This window comes from Herpailurus yagouaroundi, unplaced genomic scaffold, assembly GCF_014898765.1.
Source record: "Herpailurus yagouaroundi ecotype Mexico unplaced genomic scaffold, PumYag 100, whole genome shotgun sequence".
Lineage (NCBI taxonomy): Eukaryota > Metazoa > Chordata > Mammalia > Carnivora > Felidae > Herpailurus > Herpailurus yagouaroundi.
Genome location: NW_024412391.1, coordinates 81,625,383 through 81,642,252, shown reverse-complemented (window position 1 = coordinate 81,642,252; position 16,870 = coordinate 81,625,383). Strand labels below are relative to the sequence as shown.

General features: G+C 45.1%; 1 protein-coding gene across 7 annotated transcripts in view; it reads left to right on the top strand.

Moving 5' to 3' along the window:
- SRPK2 (SRSF protein kinase 2) overlaps positions 1-16,870 on the top strand; it is a 255,446-nt gene that overhangs the window by 218,245 nt on the left and 20,331 nt on the right. For all 7 annotated transcript variants that reach the window (XM_040472883.1, XM_040472878.1, XM_040472882.1 and 4 more), the window contains exons 7-10: positions 8,003-8,168; positions 9,329-9,354; positions 10,831-11,077; positions 11,979-12,461. In XM_040472883.1, the coding sequence (XP_040328817.1) occupies positions 8,003-8,168; positions 9,329-9,354; positions 10,831-11,077; positions 11,979-12,461 (922 nt within the window). The remainder of the gene's footprint in view (positions 1-8,002; positions 8,169-9,328; positions 9,355-10,830; positions 11,078-11,978; positions 12,462-16,870) is intronic.

Sequence of the window (16,870 nt, the reverse complement as noted above, 5' to 3'; positions counted from 1 at the left end):
CAGGTGGTCTGGCTCTGGAGATCTTGTGTTTAGCATTTTGCCCAGCAGCATATACACCATTGGAATTGTATTTGGCCTAATGTCCGATAACATTTAAATCACTGTTCTTCCAATGAACCTATTTATGGGTTTCTGCCATCTGGTATCGACCCGTATTTCCCCTTGCAAACCCTGATTCAGCTTTTGTCTCCTAGCAGGTGATTTTTTTTTCCCATTAAGTAATCTTTTAAAGAAAATAGGTAATACATGTGAGTGTTCTAAAATGTATGTCCTTCAGATACCCAGTTTCTCTCCTAGAGCCAACCAAGTTACCAGTCTCTTATGAATATTCAAAAATGCCCAGGTGTTTGTAAATACATGTTGATTTACCGGAATTTTTATTCATAAATGGTTACCAGTTTCATTTTGTAGGTATTTTAGACAAAGTTATTCACCTTGCCCGTTTTTTTTTAGCTGCACATCTTTGATCACTTCCTTTGTCTTAGGTTCTTGAAAATACCATCTTTTCTTTTCTGCCCATGTTTTTATTTATTTTTTTATTTTTTTCAACGTTTTATTTATTTTTGGGACAGAGAGAGACAGAGCATGAACAGGGGAGGGTCAGAGAGAGGGAGACACAGAATCGGAAACAGGCTCCAGGCTCTGAGCCATCAGCCCAGAGCCCGACGCAGGGCTTGAACTCACGGACCGCGAGATCGTGACCTGGCTGAAGTCGGACGCTTAACCGACTGCGCCACCCAGGCGCCCCTGAAATAAAATGCACTTTTGTCATGCACTGTAGGTGCTCAATAAATACGATCTGCCCATGTTTTTAAAGACTCAACCAAAATTTTGCTTCTGTGACAAAGTCTTCCCCAGTTCAAAATGCTATTTGTGCCCTCCTCAGTATGCCTGCGGCCTGCATTGGGTCCTTCCCTAATGATTGTGGAGTCTTACAGCACGAGCCACAGTTCGACAGGCCTGGCACAAGACATTTGGACTGGGTAATTCTTTGTCATGGGGACCTGCCTTGTGCATTGTAGGGTGTTGCCAGCCGACTAGTTGCCTGTATCAGCTGCCATCGCCGCACCTGTGACCATTGAAAGCGTCTCTCAGCTTTGTCACATGTCCCCGAGGAGGCAGAATTCCCTCCTGTTGAGAACCTGGAACGGGAAAGTGCAGTGGATACACGCCTTGCCAATAGACTTCACTTCAAATAATAACTTGGGCACTTACTGTTTTGTGACCCTGATCGGACCACGTAGCCTCTGTGAGCCTGTCTTCGCATTTGTAAAATTGGGATGATAGTTCGTAACTTGTGGCTTTATTGTGGAGATTATTATGGAGGGACTGCTGATAAAGCATCCGGCGGGGCGACCGTCGCATAGTAGCCACTGTGTCTTCCCACCTGCCGTGTGAGCTCTCAGAGTGACGCATCATGTGTGAGTTCTCTTTGCTGCTTCTTCATGCAGTAGGTGGTCAAAGGATGTTTGTGACTGGTTGTCTTTCCTTAAATGAAGGAAGAAGTGTCCATTTCTCTTTTTACTCTACAAAATGGCTCACTTGCTGTGATTTGATGGGCTTGTCGACAACACTACCACCTGTTGATCATTTTAAAACTAATGACATAGTTGAATCATCTGCTTTTTCAGGGCTTCTGATACACTGTTACCAGTCCTTTGGCCAGTTCTTAGCCGTCCTCAGGTAGCCCTGGTGACCTGGTTCTGGGTCGGAGAAGGGCCGTGCTGGTGGCTTCTGGGATGCCGTGGGCAGCCCCTGCCTTCCCCCAGGCTGCTGCACCGGCTCAGTTGTAGACTCTTGTGGGTGTCTGTTCACCCCCCAGCTTTCATTTCTTTCTTCTTTTTAAATCAGCTTTATTGAGGTCTATTTCATGTGTCGCTTTTATTTCTGAATCCAGAAGAAGAAAAAGGATGCTAGTGTTGGCCGTGTTTATTTGTGGTGCATTAAAGATCTACTGCAGGTGATGTGGCTTCTTCAAATGCTGTTGCTCTTCTTTAAATGTTTATTTTTTATTTTATTTATGAGAGAAACAGGGCACAAGCAGGGGAGGGGCAGAGAGAGAGGGAGACACAGAACCCAAAGCAGGCTCCAGGCTCCAGCTGTGAGTACAGAGCCCGACGTGGGGCTTGAACTCACAAACCTCAAGATCGTGACCTGATCTGAAGTCAGATGCTTAACTCACTGAGCCACCCAGGCGCCCAACTGTTGCTCCTCTTTGAATGTGGCTTTGATTCTCTTCTATATTGAAAAGGTAGCTGATGTTCTACTTTTGTAAACTTTATGGTTTAATTCATTGTCCTTTACAGGAGCCCTGTTAAGAAGTGGCTTCTTGGTAAGGTCAAGGCCCTGGTTTTTGGTGACTTTGCTATAGTACTGGAAAAATTAGCAGTTACAGGTTGTAGCTCTGGATTTTTAAACTATTATTTTACTCTTTTCTGTAGCCATGATGGTCACAGGCAGTTCCTGTGCTCTTTAGACGCCCACTGTTTGAAGCGCTGTGTTTGTATTATGCTGCCCAGTCTCCACCACACCCTGATGAGGCCAGAGAGGTCACCACCTCCACTCTAAGAGGGCACTTTACAGAGAGGGTAAAAATCTTCCCTAAGCTCCACAGTTACTGGCGTGCGGTGGGGGGCAAGATTTAAATTCAGGTGGTGTAATTCCAGAACCCATTCTCTCAACTGCAGGGTGCTCTGAAGTGTCTATGTAGAAAGGTCTGGGAGCATTTAAATTGTAGCATGTCTTTGTGAAAAGTGTGCATTCATGTCTCTGTTTGTGGTAAATGGTTCTCTTTGCCTTAATAGGAGAGCTGGCAGATTGTTAAAAAGTAGAACCATTGGATTTTATTTACAAAGTAATTGGTAATCGGCATGGCATGTGTAAGCTGAGGGGCTTTTCCAACCCCCCCCCCCCCATGGGGCAGGAGCCCTGGGAGCATAGGAAGAGCCTGGCCCTACCTGGGCCAGCTGACTCACCTCTTATCACTGCTTTGGTCTACACTTAGTATCTATTTGCCATTTCATTTATTCTGCTGCTCCTAGTGATCAGCGAATTCATTATCACTGTGCCAGTTTTCAATTATAAAACAGAAGACTAATTTTAAGTTGGTAAACACTTTCATGTTCTTGGGTTTATTCTTCATGGTGATACATATTCTGACCTAACTTGGGACTCTCCTCCTCAGAATGTTGGGTCGTCAACTCAGGAAGGTGGTGCAGTCGCTCCCTTTGAAGAGCGGTGAGCCTCGTGCCCAGCTCGCTCTGTGCCGTGTGGTCTCCGTGCTAGACACGTTGGCTTGCTCTTTAGTCCCAACTACGTTTGGAGGCATCACGGCAGGGTTTTCTCATGAATTCTCAGTAGTGCGAGTTAGAACACGGAGCAGAATGCTGGTTCGGGACAAAGCAAACAAGGACAGTGCCCACTGAGACTTTTGTCTGCATGTGCATCCAGTTCTTGCCCCCTCTGTTGAGCTGGGATTCCCACAGTCCTCCATTCAGTTGAACACCACAATTGTCAGAAGCAGTTTGTAGGGTTTACCTCGTATCTGTTGAATGAGGAAGAGAAATCCAGTGGGAACCTTAGCTTTTCTAGTGGGAAAGTTTCTAGGCTTGAGGAGAGCCCTTCTGGTGTTTCTGTGCACACCACAAGGGGTTACTGTCTTGGTGAAAGGCTCCTGCGTGGGCCAGCCCCTCTGGCTACCATTTGGGCTTCCCTCCGTGCTGCATTAGCAAGGCCTTACTCACAGAATTAGGGGCAGGCCGAGTCTCCTGGCCCCATGTCCTTTGTTCAGGTGGGGGAGGAAGGAAGTCCCCATGTGGTAACCAGAGTCAGAAAATAATTTGGGAAGTTGCTCTCATTCTGTTTGTCTTCACAATTTAGGATTTGGGGGGAAGCTGTGCTTTCTGGGTGGTGAGCAGAGTGAGGGACACAGCCCTGAGAGAAGTTCCCACATTCCTCTTGACCTACTCCTCCTCTTGTATCTGCACGATTACGGGACCCATTGTAGCAAGCCATGGTAGGGAGGAGTAGGTTTGTGTCATTCACGCCAGTAATAGATGATCTCACCATCCTCACAGGTGTAGAGAAAGAAGCCCTGGAGACGGTCTTGACAAGCGTCTTATTTTACGGATGAATCTGAGGTCAGGGAAGGGGACTCGCTCTAAGCCATAGCTAATCTGTTTCTGAACCAGAACCGGGGGCTCCTGGCTCCCAGCCCTGGTCTCTGCTTCACGGCTGTGCTGCCGCTAACCTGCGGGTCTGGCTTCACAAGGAGAGAACTGGCCCTGCTCCTGGGCGGTGTGATCTGGCTCCTCCGAGTGTGAGGTCCTGCCCAGTCCCTGGCCCGGCTGTGCTTGGATTATCTCTGCTCTCATGGTGGCTGTAGATTTTCACAGATGGCAGTTGGAGGGTGTCTCTGCAGCCTCTGCTGCCTCCTGCTGATGAGGCGAAGTATGTGTTTTTCTTTTTAGGCAAGAAAGGCAAATAAACTGTGCCTGGCAAGTGAAGGAAAACTCGGGAAATTGCTAAAGCCTTTTCTGAGCTTTTTTTTTTTTTTTTTTCAGGTTTTGCAAGAGAAGATCGACCCATGGGCATGTAGCTTATTCACTGCTTTTCTCTTTTTTGTGCATCATCATAGATGCTCTGCTTAAATGGTTAGGAGATTGCCCATCATTACTTTAGTGATTCTGGGGCTCTTTATTGCTTAAAACTTCATTAAGAAAAGAAATGCTATCTTTAAAAATAACACCATTCTTTTTAGTCTATAGCTAAAGGCTTTTTTAAAATATGTAGTCCAGAACTAAAGGAAATTACTAAACCACAATTTCATTGCTGGGATGTAGCACAGAACGTATCAGATATAGCCCATTCACGTTCCGAGTGGGAGAAGTGAGACCCAGAGAAGTTTATTAAGTGACTTAACGAAGTTATAGTTACTTAGTCAATACCAGTACAAGTGTTGTGACTTAGTTCAGTTCTGTCCTTTATTTGGAGCTTCCTATGAGCTAAACCTTGTTTTTTTGTAGGTTTTCCATAGGTTATTTCTAATTCCTACCATATTTCTATTTAGTAGATATATACACACACCTCCCCCCCTTTTATGAATATGGAAGTGGAAGCTCAGACAGTACTTTGCCCAGTGAGAGAATGTTCTGGTTAAGTACTTTGTCCAGTGAGACAATGATCTGGCAGCAGTGTAGGACTGGTGTGAATCCCAAGGTCGTGTTTTAACACCATACTTACTGTGTCCCTTAATTATTTCCTTGAAGATTTGCATTATCTTAATTAATTTGTCCTAGGAGTCAAGTCTTTCACTGTGTTCATTGTCAGACATTATAAGCTCAGCTTCTTAAGGAAGGATAACCTAATGGAGTGTAACTGCAGATATTTAAAAAATCTGGTACCTTAAGTTCTTGCTGGGAACACTTTGTTCATCTCAAGTGCTTCCTGGTCACTGGCAACCCCTAGGAACACATTTGAATACCGGATCGCGTTAACTCTTACTTGTGTGGCCTCCCACACAGTGAAACAGCCTGATCTCTGTGAAGGAGCTCAGGTGGAGAAATAGGAGAGCCTTGAGCATGGAATGGAGGTGGAGAGATGGGGACATTTTTACTTGGAGTTTATATTTGATAATGGAAATGCAGTTTCAGTTGGGATAATTTTAAACTGTTTAAATTTTCTCAAAAAATCTTGTCCGTTTGCCCTCCATAGGTTAGAAATCATCACTGTTCCTGTCCATTAATTTCTTATACTTCTCAGAATCTCTCATTATTCGGATATTAAAATTCCCTGTATTATTTCAGTTTGAACAAAGAAGATGCATGGATGTCGGTGAAGAGCATATAGGCCCATTGGATTGTGCTCCTGTCTGGATTATAACCTTATTCTTTATGGAAAGACTCTTTTTAAAGAGTCTTTCTTACTGGTCCTTTGATATTTCAAACATCATTTAAATGTTCTAATTACAGTATAATTGCAAACATTAAATATTATTTTTAAGGTAAGACAAGTGTCTTTCCTTCTCTTACTCTAGTTTTATCTGGTTTACTGTTTGGGTACTTACTAGGCACTTGTCAAGAGCTCATTAAACTTTGTTTGCTGTAGCCATGGTTCATCTTGGTTTCTTCTTGGCTGGTCCCTCTCCCTTCAGGCATGAGACAGTAAGCCCTCTGACTGTAAGCCCCTTGGAGACAGGGGGCTTTCTTTATTGCTGTTGTCAGACACTTCAAACCAGGTACATGACCTATTCCAGGAATTTGACTGATGCTTGGTCAGCGAAGTCATGTAAGAATCCTTCCTAGGGAAAGTTACTTTCGATGAGTATAGGGATTTTCATCCTGTTTAAGAGATGGGTCTTCCTTTTTTCATTTTCCTTTTGAAACCTCTGTCCCCTCATATCCTAATACTGTCATCTGTTAAGGTTGTTTAGCCAGATACAGTAGAAGCATTGGACTCTTGCTGAGAACTTACTAGAATTGGATAATACCATGTATCTTCTCGTCTTTTTCCCCACTTCTGTTGTGAACAAATACCCTAAATGATTTAAAGTGTATGATGACATTGGGGCTCCTGGGTGGCTCTGGTTGTGTCTGATTTCAGCTCAGGTCATGATCTCACGGTTTGTGGGTTCAAGCCCTGTGTTGGGCTCTATGCTGACAGCTCAGAACCTGGAGCCTGCTTTGGATTCTTTGTCTCCCTCTCTCTCTGCCCATCCCCTGCTTGTGCTTTGTCTCTCTCTGTCTCTCAATAAATGTTGAAAAAAAATTTTTTAAGTGTATGGTATTTATTAAATGCTAATATTTATTGAGTGGTAGAATTTCTAATGTACAGGAACACAATGGGGATATTTTAAAAAAATATTTTTGCTTATGGAAAGAATTGAAAGAATTCCTTTCTGGAAATAATTTGAGAAAAACTGGCTTTGTATTTAGGTCACTGCACTTTAAGTTTTGTGGGTCTTGTTTTTGTTGATACTTTGTTTCAGCAGTTTTAGTGGATACTGAGGCTATTTAATCCTCTTTTTTTGCAATATTAAAAATGTATACACATCATTAGACATCATGGAAGTGCCTATCAGTGAGATACACACTTTATACCCAGCAGGGTGACTAAAATTAAAAAGACAGCAAAGTGTAGGCCATGACAAGGGAGTTGGAACCCTTATACACTGCTAGTGGGAATGTGAAATGGTGTGACCACTGAATAAAACAGCAAGCAGTTTGTCAGAAGAGTCACCATATAACCTAACAATTGCACTCCCAGGTATATATCCAAGAAAAATGAAAATGTGTCCACACAGAAACTCATGCCTGAATGTTCATAGCAATATTATTTATAATAGCCAAAAAGTGGAAACAACCCAAATATCCATCAGGTGAATGGCTAAACAAAGGATAGCATAACCAGCAGAACATTATTTGGCAATTAAAGGAAGTACTTAATACATGCTACACACGGATGGACTCTCAAAACATGATGCCAGTTACACAAGACCATTTTGTATGATTCCATTTATGTAAAATGTCCAGAACCAGCAAATGTATGGCGATAGAAAGTAGACTAGTGGTTGCCTAAGGCTGGAGGAGCTGGAAGACATGGAGAATGAGTGCCAGTGGGTATGGTGTTTCTTTTTTCCGTGATAAAAATGTTCTAATTAACATGTGGTGATGGTTGCACATCTGCAAACCATTGAATTGTCCACCTAAAAGGGTGAATTGTATGTAAATTACATCTCAGTAAAGTTGTTATACAAAAGTATATTTATAGATGCATTTGCTTCCATGAGCATAAATTTACCTCCAGAATGATACACGTTGGTTGCTTATGGGAGGGCTCTGGGCTCCTTTGGGGGCCTGGAGCAGGAGGGAGATTTTTACTAAATACCCTTTGTGCCTTGTGATTATGTTACATAATTTACAAGGAAATGTTGAACGTTACTGTTAAATAGTTATGTTGAAAGGTATTAATAACCCATCTCTTCTCTTGATTTTACTCTGACCAGGTCCTTCAGGGGTTAGATTATCTACACAGTAAGTGCAAGATCATTCATACGGACATAAAGCCAGAGAACATCCTGATGTGTGTGGATGATGCATATGTGCGAAGAATGGCAGCTGAGGCCACCGAGTGGCAGAAAGCAGGTGCTCCTCCTCCTTCAGGGTCTGCAGGTGAGGGAGCTGAAGCAGCTTTGTTTCATTTTGTTTGGAGGCACTGAGAGCCTGCAGAGTTGCACACTGAAGGTAGTTGAGTCAAGCATGTACATTAGGGACTTTCATAAGAGCCTGATTGCTAGAAATGATGAGACCTTTTTCTTGAAAAGGAAGGTGCCCCAATTATTATGCTGTCATACACCTAACTTCGTCTTCCCTTAAAAGATCATATGAAATCTTACGTGCTGCTTCACCTATGCTTGAACGTTTTCTTACGCTGCAGGCTTCTCTGCAGAGGCGTATATAGTAATGGGTTACTTGTAGCCGGCCTGTAGTCATCAGATTTTTTTTCTAGTTTCAGGTTTGTTAGAACGCTTCCCAGTCTCCAGTTAGTCTACATCAACCTGAGTCCAGCTGGTAGCTTTGGAGTGCGTTACAAAAGACCCTAGGGTGGGAGAAGACCAAATGTCTTTATTGGCCTGTAGAGTTTCACATCGGGTTTTTACAGGGTATAGTGGCTGCAGCAAAGTGTTGACTACTTTGACCATGTCTGCACATTGTCTGCACCCTAGTGTGTTGGCAAGCAAGCGTGCTGGCTGAGGGGCTAAAGTCCTGCAGCTCCCGGGGCTCTGGGAGATGCACCACCTCCTACTCTTGTTTTTTACTGTTTTTTGAGATCACAGAACCATAGTCTGTCAAGCTGTGGCTGCTCGCAGAGGCTGGTCATGCGATTTCTGGAATACTTGCTGCAGTTTTTTATTTATTTCAGCTGTATACACTTGCCAAATAGTTGTCAAACACAGATGTACATCCTCTTATCTAAATTGTTCATTTCATTGTAGAACAAATTTAGATGATGGTGTGACATTTGTGAACTCTTCTCCATTTTCGTATCAGTGCTTTGGATTTTAAATAAATGGGTATTTAATTTTAGACAAATAAGAAAAATGGCTCCATATGAACAATGACTGCTGTGCCTTTTAAGAGCCAGTCATTCGTTTGAGTTGGAAAAACTTCCTTTAGATCTGTATGATTAAGAAGCACTGAGGTTAAACAGTTTTCCAGCTGGATAGCAATTAAAAGACAATAATTACTTTTCGTTTTACAATTCAGATAACCTACCTAAAGATATATGTCTGTTTTCCTCTAAACATTCATTTTGTTTCATTTTGTTTTAGTGAGTACGGCTCCACAGCAAAAACCTGTAAGTACTTTATTCCACACACACTTCTACTCACCTTCTTGTTAAAAGCAGCTGTTCCTTATTGAGCTTTTCAAGTTGTAACATTAGTTTCTGCTGCTTTTTGCAACGATTTTTTCATTTAAGGTTGTTTGAGAATCGGATCGTACCTTTCTTTGTTCCCTTCTCAACTGTAGGTGTTTAATACGTGTTAATGTAAAGGGCGGGCATGTTCACAAATGCTGTGTATCCTTGAGTAGATGAGACGTACCGCTTTGACAAGTCGAAGGGATTTTTTAGAGTTGGGATAGTTAGAGCCCTTCCACGTTTGATCTTTATTTTCCCTGAGCACTTTCTGGGGTCCGTTGGCAGAGTCTGGTGAAAGGGGTGACGCGGTCGAGATCAGGCTTGAAGTGTGATTATTACAGAAACACTTAACATTACTTCTGATTTGCCTCCAAGATCCCTGTTTTTCTGAAGCTTGTACTCTAATGTGTTTTCCAGCTGGTAGTTATGTATAAAAGAGTACTGTGTATTTTGTGGTCCATTCAAATGAAATGAGGTGCTTGGAATTCGGTCTTACCCCATTGTCCCTAAACCCGCTTAGTTCCAGTAGAGGATAGAGTGTATATGTCTTGAGTTGATGAGTCATGTGCAAGTCTTGAAAGCACTTTACGAACCAGAAGCACTTGAAAGGAAATGCGCTGCCAGGAGCCCTCACTTGGGAGTGGAAGTCCCAGTGCAGGCGGGAACTATAGTGATGATGCCACCTGGCTCGCTGCACGGCCCGGTCCCTGCCTGCAGCCCTCCTGTGGCTCGAGCAGCTTGTTTCGATTATTGACTCCGTGGAGAGACTGGAGGCTGTCGTTGCCAGCACTTTCCAAGTCATGTGGCCCTGATCGCAGGCAGACTGAAACTGTGGCTTTTTCTTTTTTTCCCTTTACTTCGTACGCTCGTTTTTGACAGTTTCTGCCATCTCGGCTGTTGATAACAACAGCTCCGTGTGTGAGACCCAAACACAAACAGAGCTGTTGACCAACAGTGACTGAAACCCACTTGTTTTGGCAAGGTCTTCTTTCATGGCTGAGAGTTGGGCGAGACCGGAAGGACAGGGGATGTTGTTAGCTTGTATACGGGCAGCAGCCAGTAAAACTTGGAAGGGGTGCTACTTGTCGAAAGGCCAGAGTACCTCAGCGTATTCTTCTGTGCTCAGCGTTTAAATGAAACAGCCTTCCTGGATTGGAGCCGTGTCCTCTGAGGTCAGGGCCTGCTGGCAGTCCCCTTCCATGATGGTAGGCAGCGCTGGTTTCTTTTTTCCGGTTTTACTGCGATCCTACACACGAGATTGATCTCCTCTGTGGGCATATTTGGTTGTAATAAATAACTCAGGCCTGGAAAACAGGATTGGTTGGGGCTTGCCACGCCACTCACACTTGCACTCTTGTGTAGTGCTTTAAAAAGAAGCAAACTGACCTGTGGTGTTTTCTTAACATGTTGTAGATAGGAAAAATATCTAAGAACAAAAAGAAAAAACTGAAAAAGAAGCAGAAAAGGCAGGCTGAGTTGCTGGAAAAGCGCCTGCAGGAAATAGAAGAATTGGAGCGAGAAGCGGAAAGGAAAATCATAGAAGAAAACATCTCATCCGCTGTACCTTCCAATGAACAAGACGAGGAGTACCGCCCAGAGGGGAAGCTCAAAACTGCTGGCTTAGAGGACGCAGCCGAGGGCGAGCCTGTGAATGACAAGGGTCAGTCTGCATGGGGTCCTGGCACTTCATTAGTGGGCACCCACCAGGTCCCCACCCTGGTGGGCTTGGTGTCACTGCTTCATATGTGAGGATTGGGGAACATGGGAATCTGTCTGCCACTTCATTTGTAAAATGAATGCCAGAAATACGTTAGTATTTCAAAACACTTTTTTAAAAATGGAAAATGTCTACCTGACACCACATCTCGAGCATGCTAATGAATGTTCTTTATTTTGTAATTAACTTTTACCCTAACAGTAATGTACCCACATTTTCTAAAGATTGTAGAAGTGAGGGTAGAAGTGGAAATAGTCCCTTTTCCCGCCCCAAAATCTAACTTCTTCTAATAAGAGTAAGCCAGTTATTTACTAAATGAAAAATAAGATTGAGAAAACCTAAGATTTTACCTTGAGAGCCAAGAGGTGTTTTGCTGTGTAGTATGTAAATTAAGCACATTCAGGGGTGCCTGGCTGGCTCGGTCGGCAGAGCATGTGACTCTTTTTTTTTTTTTTCTTTTAATGTTTTATCTATTTTTCAGAGAAAGACGGAATGTGAGTGGGGAAGGGGCAGAGAGAGGGAGACACAGAATCCAAAGCAGGCCCCAGGCTCTGAGCTGTTAGCACAGAGCCTGACGTGGGGCTTGAACTCATGAACCGTGAGATCATGACCTGAGCTCAAGTCAGACGCTCAACCAACTGAGCCACCCAGGTGCCCAGAGCATGCGACTCTTGATCCTCAGGGTCACAAGTTTGAGCCCCACGGTGGGTGTAGAGCTTACTCAACGGGGGAACAAAAACCTAAACACATTCAAAATAGTCTCTTGTTGGAGGAAATATGTACCTAGTGCCACTGTGTTGAGAAGAGTAACATGTTCTGATTCTCAACCCATCAACTTTTTAAGGTGAGGCTGAGGACCAGGAAGAGAAAGAAGACACTGAGAAAGAAAACACTGAGAAAGATGGAGATGATGTGGAACCAGAACTGACGAGCACAGACCCTGCGTGGATAGAGTCCCCCAGAACCAACGGCCATATTGAGAATGGCCCGTTCTTACTGGAGCAGCAGCTGGATGATGAAGATGACGATGAAGAAGATTGTCCCAATCCTGAGGAATATAACCTTGATGAGCCAAATGCAGAAAGTGATTACACATATAGCAGCTCCTATGAACAATTCAATGGTGAATTGCCAAATGGACGACATAAAATTCCCGAGTCACAGTTTCCAGAGTTTTCCACATCCTTGTTCTCTGGGCCTCTAGAACCTGTGGCTTGTGGTTCTGCACTTTCCGAGGGATCCCCGCTTACCGAGCCTGAGGAAAGCAGTCCATCCCATGACAGAAGCCGGACGGTTTCAGCCTCCAGCACTGGAGATTTGCCAAAAAGTAAGTGTCCCTCCCCACCAAGTGTGTCCTTTCAGTGGCCCGAGTATCCGAGCCTTGACAAATGCTGTGAAGCGAATGGGCCAGAGGTGGGCATGTCATGTATGTATGAATTCCCCATTGTCGCTTTATTCCTTTTGTCCTCCTGAATAAGTAATGTGATTTAAATTGTCTTCTGTCCCAGCAGGGCTTTCTCTGGCTCTCTGACTATCAGATTCCATTTCTGAGCTTTTCTCGTTCTTTCTGTGTTTAGTTAGTGACATCTGCATTTGTAGAAACCTTCCATATCCAGCAGCTTACACCTGTGGCTTTTACAGAATATATAGTTTAATATTTGTACTTCCATCTGACAGTCTTGCTTTTGGTTTTTGTTTTGTCTTGTTTCTATTCAAGGAAAACACATACCTCCTCTTAGTCTGTGTTAAGGAAGAAGTCTCTGATTTTATTCTGATAGTTGTTTCTGGTTGTAGGACTCAGCTCTTGAAATGTCAAAGCCAATTTAAAGCAAGTGGCATGGAATTTTATGTGATGACTTATATCAAGTATTTTGAGAGTGAGTGCCCCACAGCCTGTCTCTGCCTGTGACCTGCTCAGGGACTCCAGTAAGCAAACCCGGGGCATCACTCACGGTTTCCATTCTAGCCCGCGGAAGAGCAGCTCAGAATCCTCCTCTGCTCCCTCTGCTGGCAAGAGTGTTTAACACACGATGAGTCCATTGATGACCCAGCCCTGCAAGTAGCTCTCAGAATCCCCTCAAGTAGCTCTAACTAATCACCTTAAGGATGTGGGTTCTATTTTGTGCTTTCTTTATCTTATTTGGGTAAACATACTCTGTTCCTTTTTACTTTTACCCCGATCAAGGACTCTTTGAAGGTGCTTATAAGATACCTTCACATGGAAGGTAGGTTCGCATAGGGAAAACTCACCTGTGTCTGTCTCCTTCACGCTACTTCTGACACCTTTGGTGACCAAATGTGTGTGTAGGGGGTTTTCCCTGCCCCAAAAGCTTCTCTGACACCAGCTGGGTGTCCTGCGATTTAACTCATTTCTGACACTCTATGGAGACAGAACCAGATCCTACAGGTTAAGGGCTCAATCCCACCAGACACCCCCGCCCCCCTTCATACACCAGTGGCAAGTCCACATTGTCACCTGTGCTTCTGACCCATCAGCCATGAATCCGAGGTTCCCACGACCCCCTCCTCAGGTTCAGTTAATTTGTTCCAGCAGCTCACAGAACATAGGAAACTCTTTTTCTGGCTGGATCACTGGTTTATTATAAATGGATAGAGAACTCCGGAGCGGCCAGATAGAGAAGATGCTTCCAGAAGGTGGGCTTTGGTGCTCCTCCCTGGCACGCCGCCTGCCCCACAGTCTCTCGCACGTGCCTTCACATCGTGCATTCATGGGTTCCTTTGCTCTTAATTACCGCTTTGGGTTATGTCTTGTAATCATTCACAGCTTCTTGTTTCCTGATGCTGGAATTGTCCTCAGTTTGGTCCACATGAGCCTCTTCGAATGGTCTCTTCTGTCCTTTTATCACAATCCCATTGCTCTTTGTTGCTTCCTCTCTTTCTGGAACCACGTCCCGAGTTCATACCTTCCCTGCCCCAGGCTGGAGTCAACCATGTCTTCCGGGAGTTTGTGTTATTAGTTTTTGTTTACCTTTTGTCATGTATGTAATGTAGGAACAGAGATATGTGCCATTGATGAATAGGTGTCTACTGAGATGAACGTTCAGACACTTTTTATTGAAGGAGTAAACCATGAAAAGGTTTTGCAGTTGTTAAGTATAGCGTAGCTACTTCCCGGTTTATTTTCAAGACCTGACGAAGAGCTTCTGTGTGTAAATGGCATGTTCGCTCTTACTTCTGTACCTTTGCGTCTGCCTTTCTTCCTGCTGGGAGTGTCTCTTCCCCTTTCTACACTGCCCATTCTCTCGGCCAACTTTTATTCTTTTGCCGGCTGGTACAAACGCTAACCCTGCATCGCTTCCCACGCGGTCCTGTTCCCTTCCCCCCTTTACCTACCGGTCATGCTTTACTTAACTGCATGCTCACTGTTTCCATCATCTTTTCCTCGCCATGATGTAAAATCATTGGGAGCGCTGTGTGCTTTTATCCTTGTGTCCTTTGCATCTAACTCAGTGCTGTGATAAACATTTATTGAGTAACAAGCAATCAAATCAGTGATAATCTGGGTATTTTTCCTTCTCCTCTTACCTTTGTGCCACCTGTCTCCATTCACCATCAAAACTGTATTCAGTCCCAGCACCAGTTCTCTTGTACGAACATTTCGCATTGGGGAGAAATAGCAGGTCTATTTTTCACTTTGACCCAAGTCTCTCACCAAGCAGACCTTTTCAGTATTGTGAAATTCTAGGTACGCAGCAGGGTCAGGATCTCCTTACCCACTCATTTGTTTGGAGGCACTCAGTTTTGGTTTCTAGCTTGGTCGTTTGGTAACGGTGGGCCGCCTCCTGGACGGGAGGGGTTCATTTCCTGCATGGAAGGAGTGGGGCCCAGAGGCTCGTAGTTGGCCATCTACCACTGCGTGAACACAAGGCAAGAGAAACGAGCCATGTTCAGAGCTGGTGTAGATCCTTGTCGTTAGACCAGGGCACACACATTAGGAAGTAGCAGAAGGAAAAGTCAGGCCAGAAGAACTCACCCTCCAGGCTGAAGGATGCAGACTATTCCCTGGAGTGACTGGGGAGCCACTAAAGGCTGAGGAGGCGGGATTCCTCTGGGGTTATTAGCTTTGGAGCCATAGCATGTATCTTGGCCCATCCCATCTGGTCTTGCTGGCTTTACCTGCAAGGTACTCACTGCCACTTGGTGGGGACCCAGATCACTGCCAGACCTTGTGCCAGCTGCTGTAATATGGGCCCCGCTCTGCCCTCGCTGTGACTCTTGCTGCCTAGCCTGTCCTCCTTAGGGCACACCCTGTCCTCTTCCCTCCCTTTCCCTCCAGAAGGACCTGCAGTGCATTTCCACTCAGAATAACAGTGCGGGGCGTCACTCTAAAGCCTGCAAGCTCTCTGCAGGCCATTTCCTGGCAGCTCTCTCTGGCCTTGTCTCCCCGCCCCCCCCCCCACCTTGCTGATTCTGTACCCCCGTGCTGGCTTCTTCCTTAAGTTTCTCAAAAGTGCAAGTTTGGGGGCGCCTGGGTGGTGCAGTCGGTTAAGCGTCCAACTTCAGCCAGGTCACGATCTCGCGGTCCGTGAGTTCGAGCCCTGCATCGGGCTCTGGGCTGATGGCTTGGAGCCTGGAGCCTGTTTCCGATTCTGTGTCTCCCTCTCTCTCTGCCCCTCCCCCGTTCATGCTGTGTCTCTCTCTGTCCCAAAAATAAATAAACGTTGAAAAAAAAAAAAAAGTGCAAGTTTGTTTCTCCCTCTTTGCACTTTGCATTTGCACTTGCTGTCTTCTCTGTTGAGGGCCCCTCTCTCTCCACGCCTCCCTTAGTTCAGGCCTCTCCTCAGAGTCACCTTCTGAGAAAAGACCTCCCCTGAACACCCTCATCATTGTCCACCTCCTTTCTTTGCTGTGTTTTTCTTCTTTGCATTTAGAGCCACCTGACATGGTGTGTGACTCCTTCATTTTTACTTTATTATCCATATTCCCCATCTCCCCACCGCCCCCCCAGTGCATGAGTTTCCTAACTTGGGCTGTGGAGGGGGGACCCTCCATGCCTTGTTCATGCTGGTCCCAGTGCCGAGACAGCACACAGAAGGGACTCTGTAAATACTCAGTGAATGAACGGGCCAGGCTCACGTATTAGATCTTCCGGGGCCTGGTGTTGAACCTCTGGGTGCAGAGAAGGTATTCGTGTGTTTATTGGAGGGACGCCTCAAACCATAGAGAGTCTGCACGAGCCTAGCACAGTGCCTTGCACGTAAGTGATGATGGCGGTCTCGTCCCTTGGAGGCACCACCCGCAGCTATCTTACTAGTTTCTAGGATAGCTTCACATGGAATGAGTAGTGTCGCTCGGACCCCGGGCCACCGGAGACGAGTTAAGAGCCCTGTCCTTCGTGAAGTGACATATCCCCACTTTTCATTCCCTCGTTGGAAGAGGCAGAGCATTAGGAAGAGCTGTGAGAGGTGACCATAATAATGACTCAGCGAGCCGAGATGATTTGAGTCCCAGGCAAAGCAGAGTTGGTGTTAGTCCCTGGCAAGTGCCTCTTGTTGAAATGGGCTGTTTTGAGGGTTGCGGTCAGGTAATTATCACACTGAGTAAAGGAAGTCGGATATACCAAGTAGATTGTCTTTTACCTCGTTTGTGTTCCTGTACAGTTCAAGTTCTGAGATGAACACCCTGGTATCATTTGGGATGCACTGTGAGCGGGGTCACCGTTTACAGACCTGAACCAGGAGGGTAACAGCCTGTCACCAAAGAGACTTTGTTTAG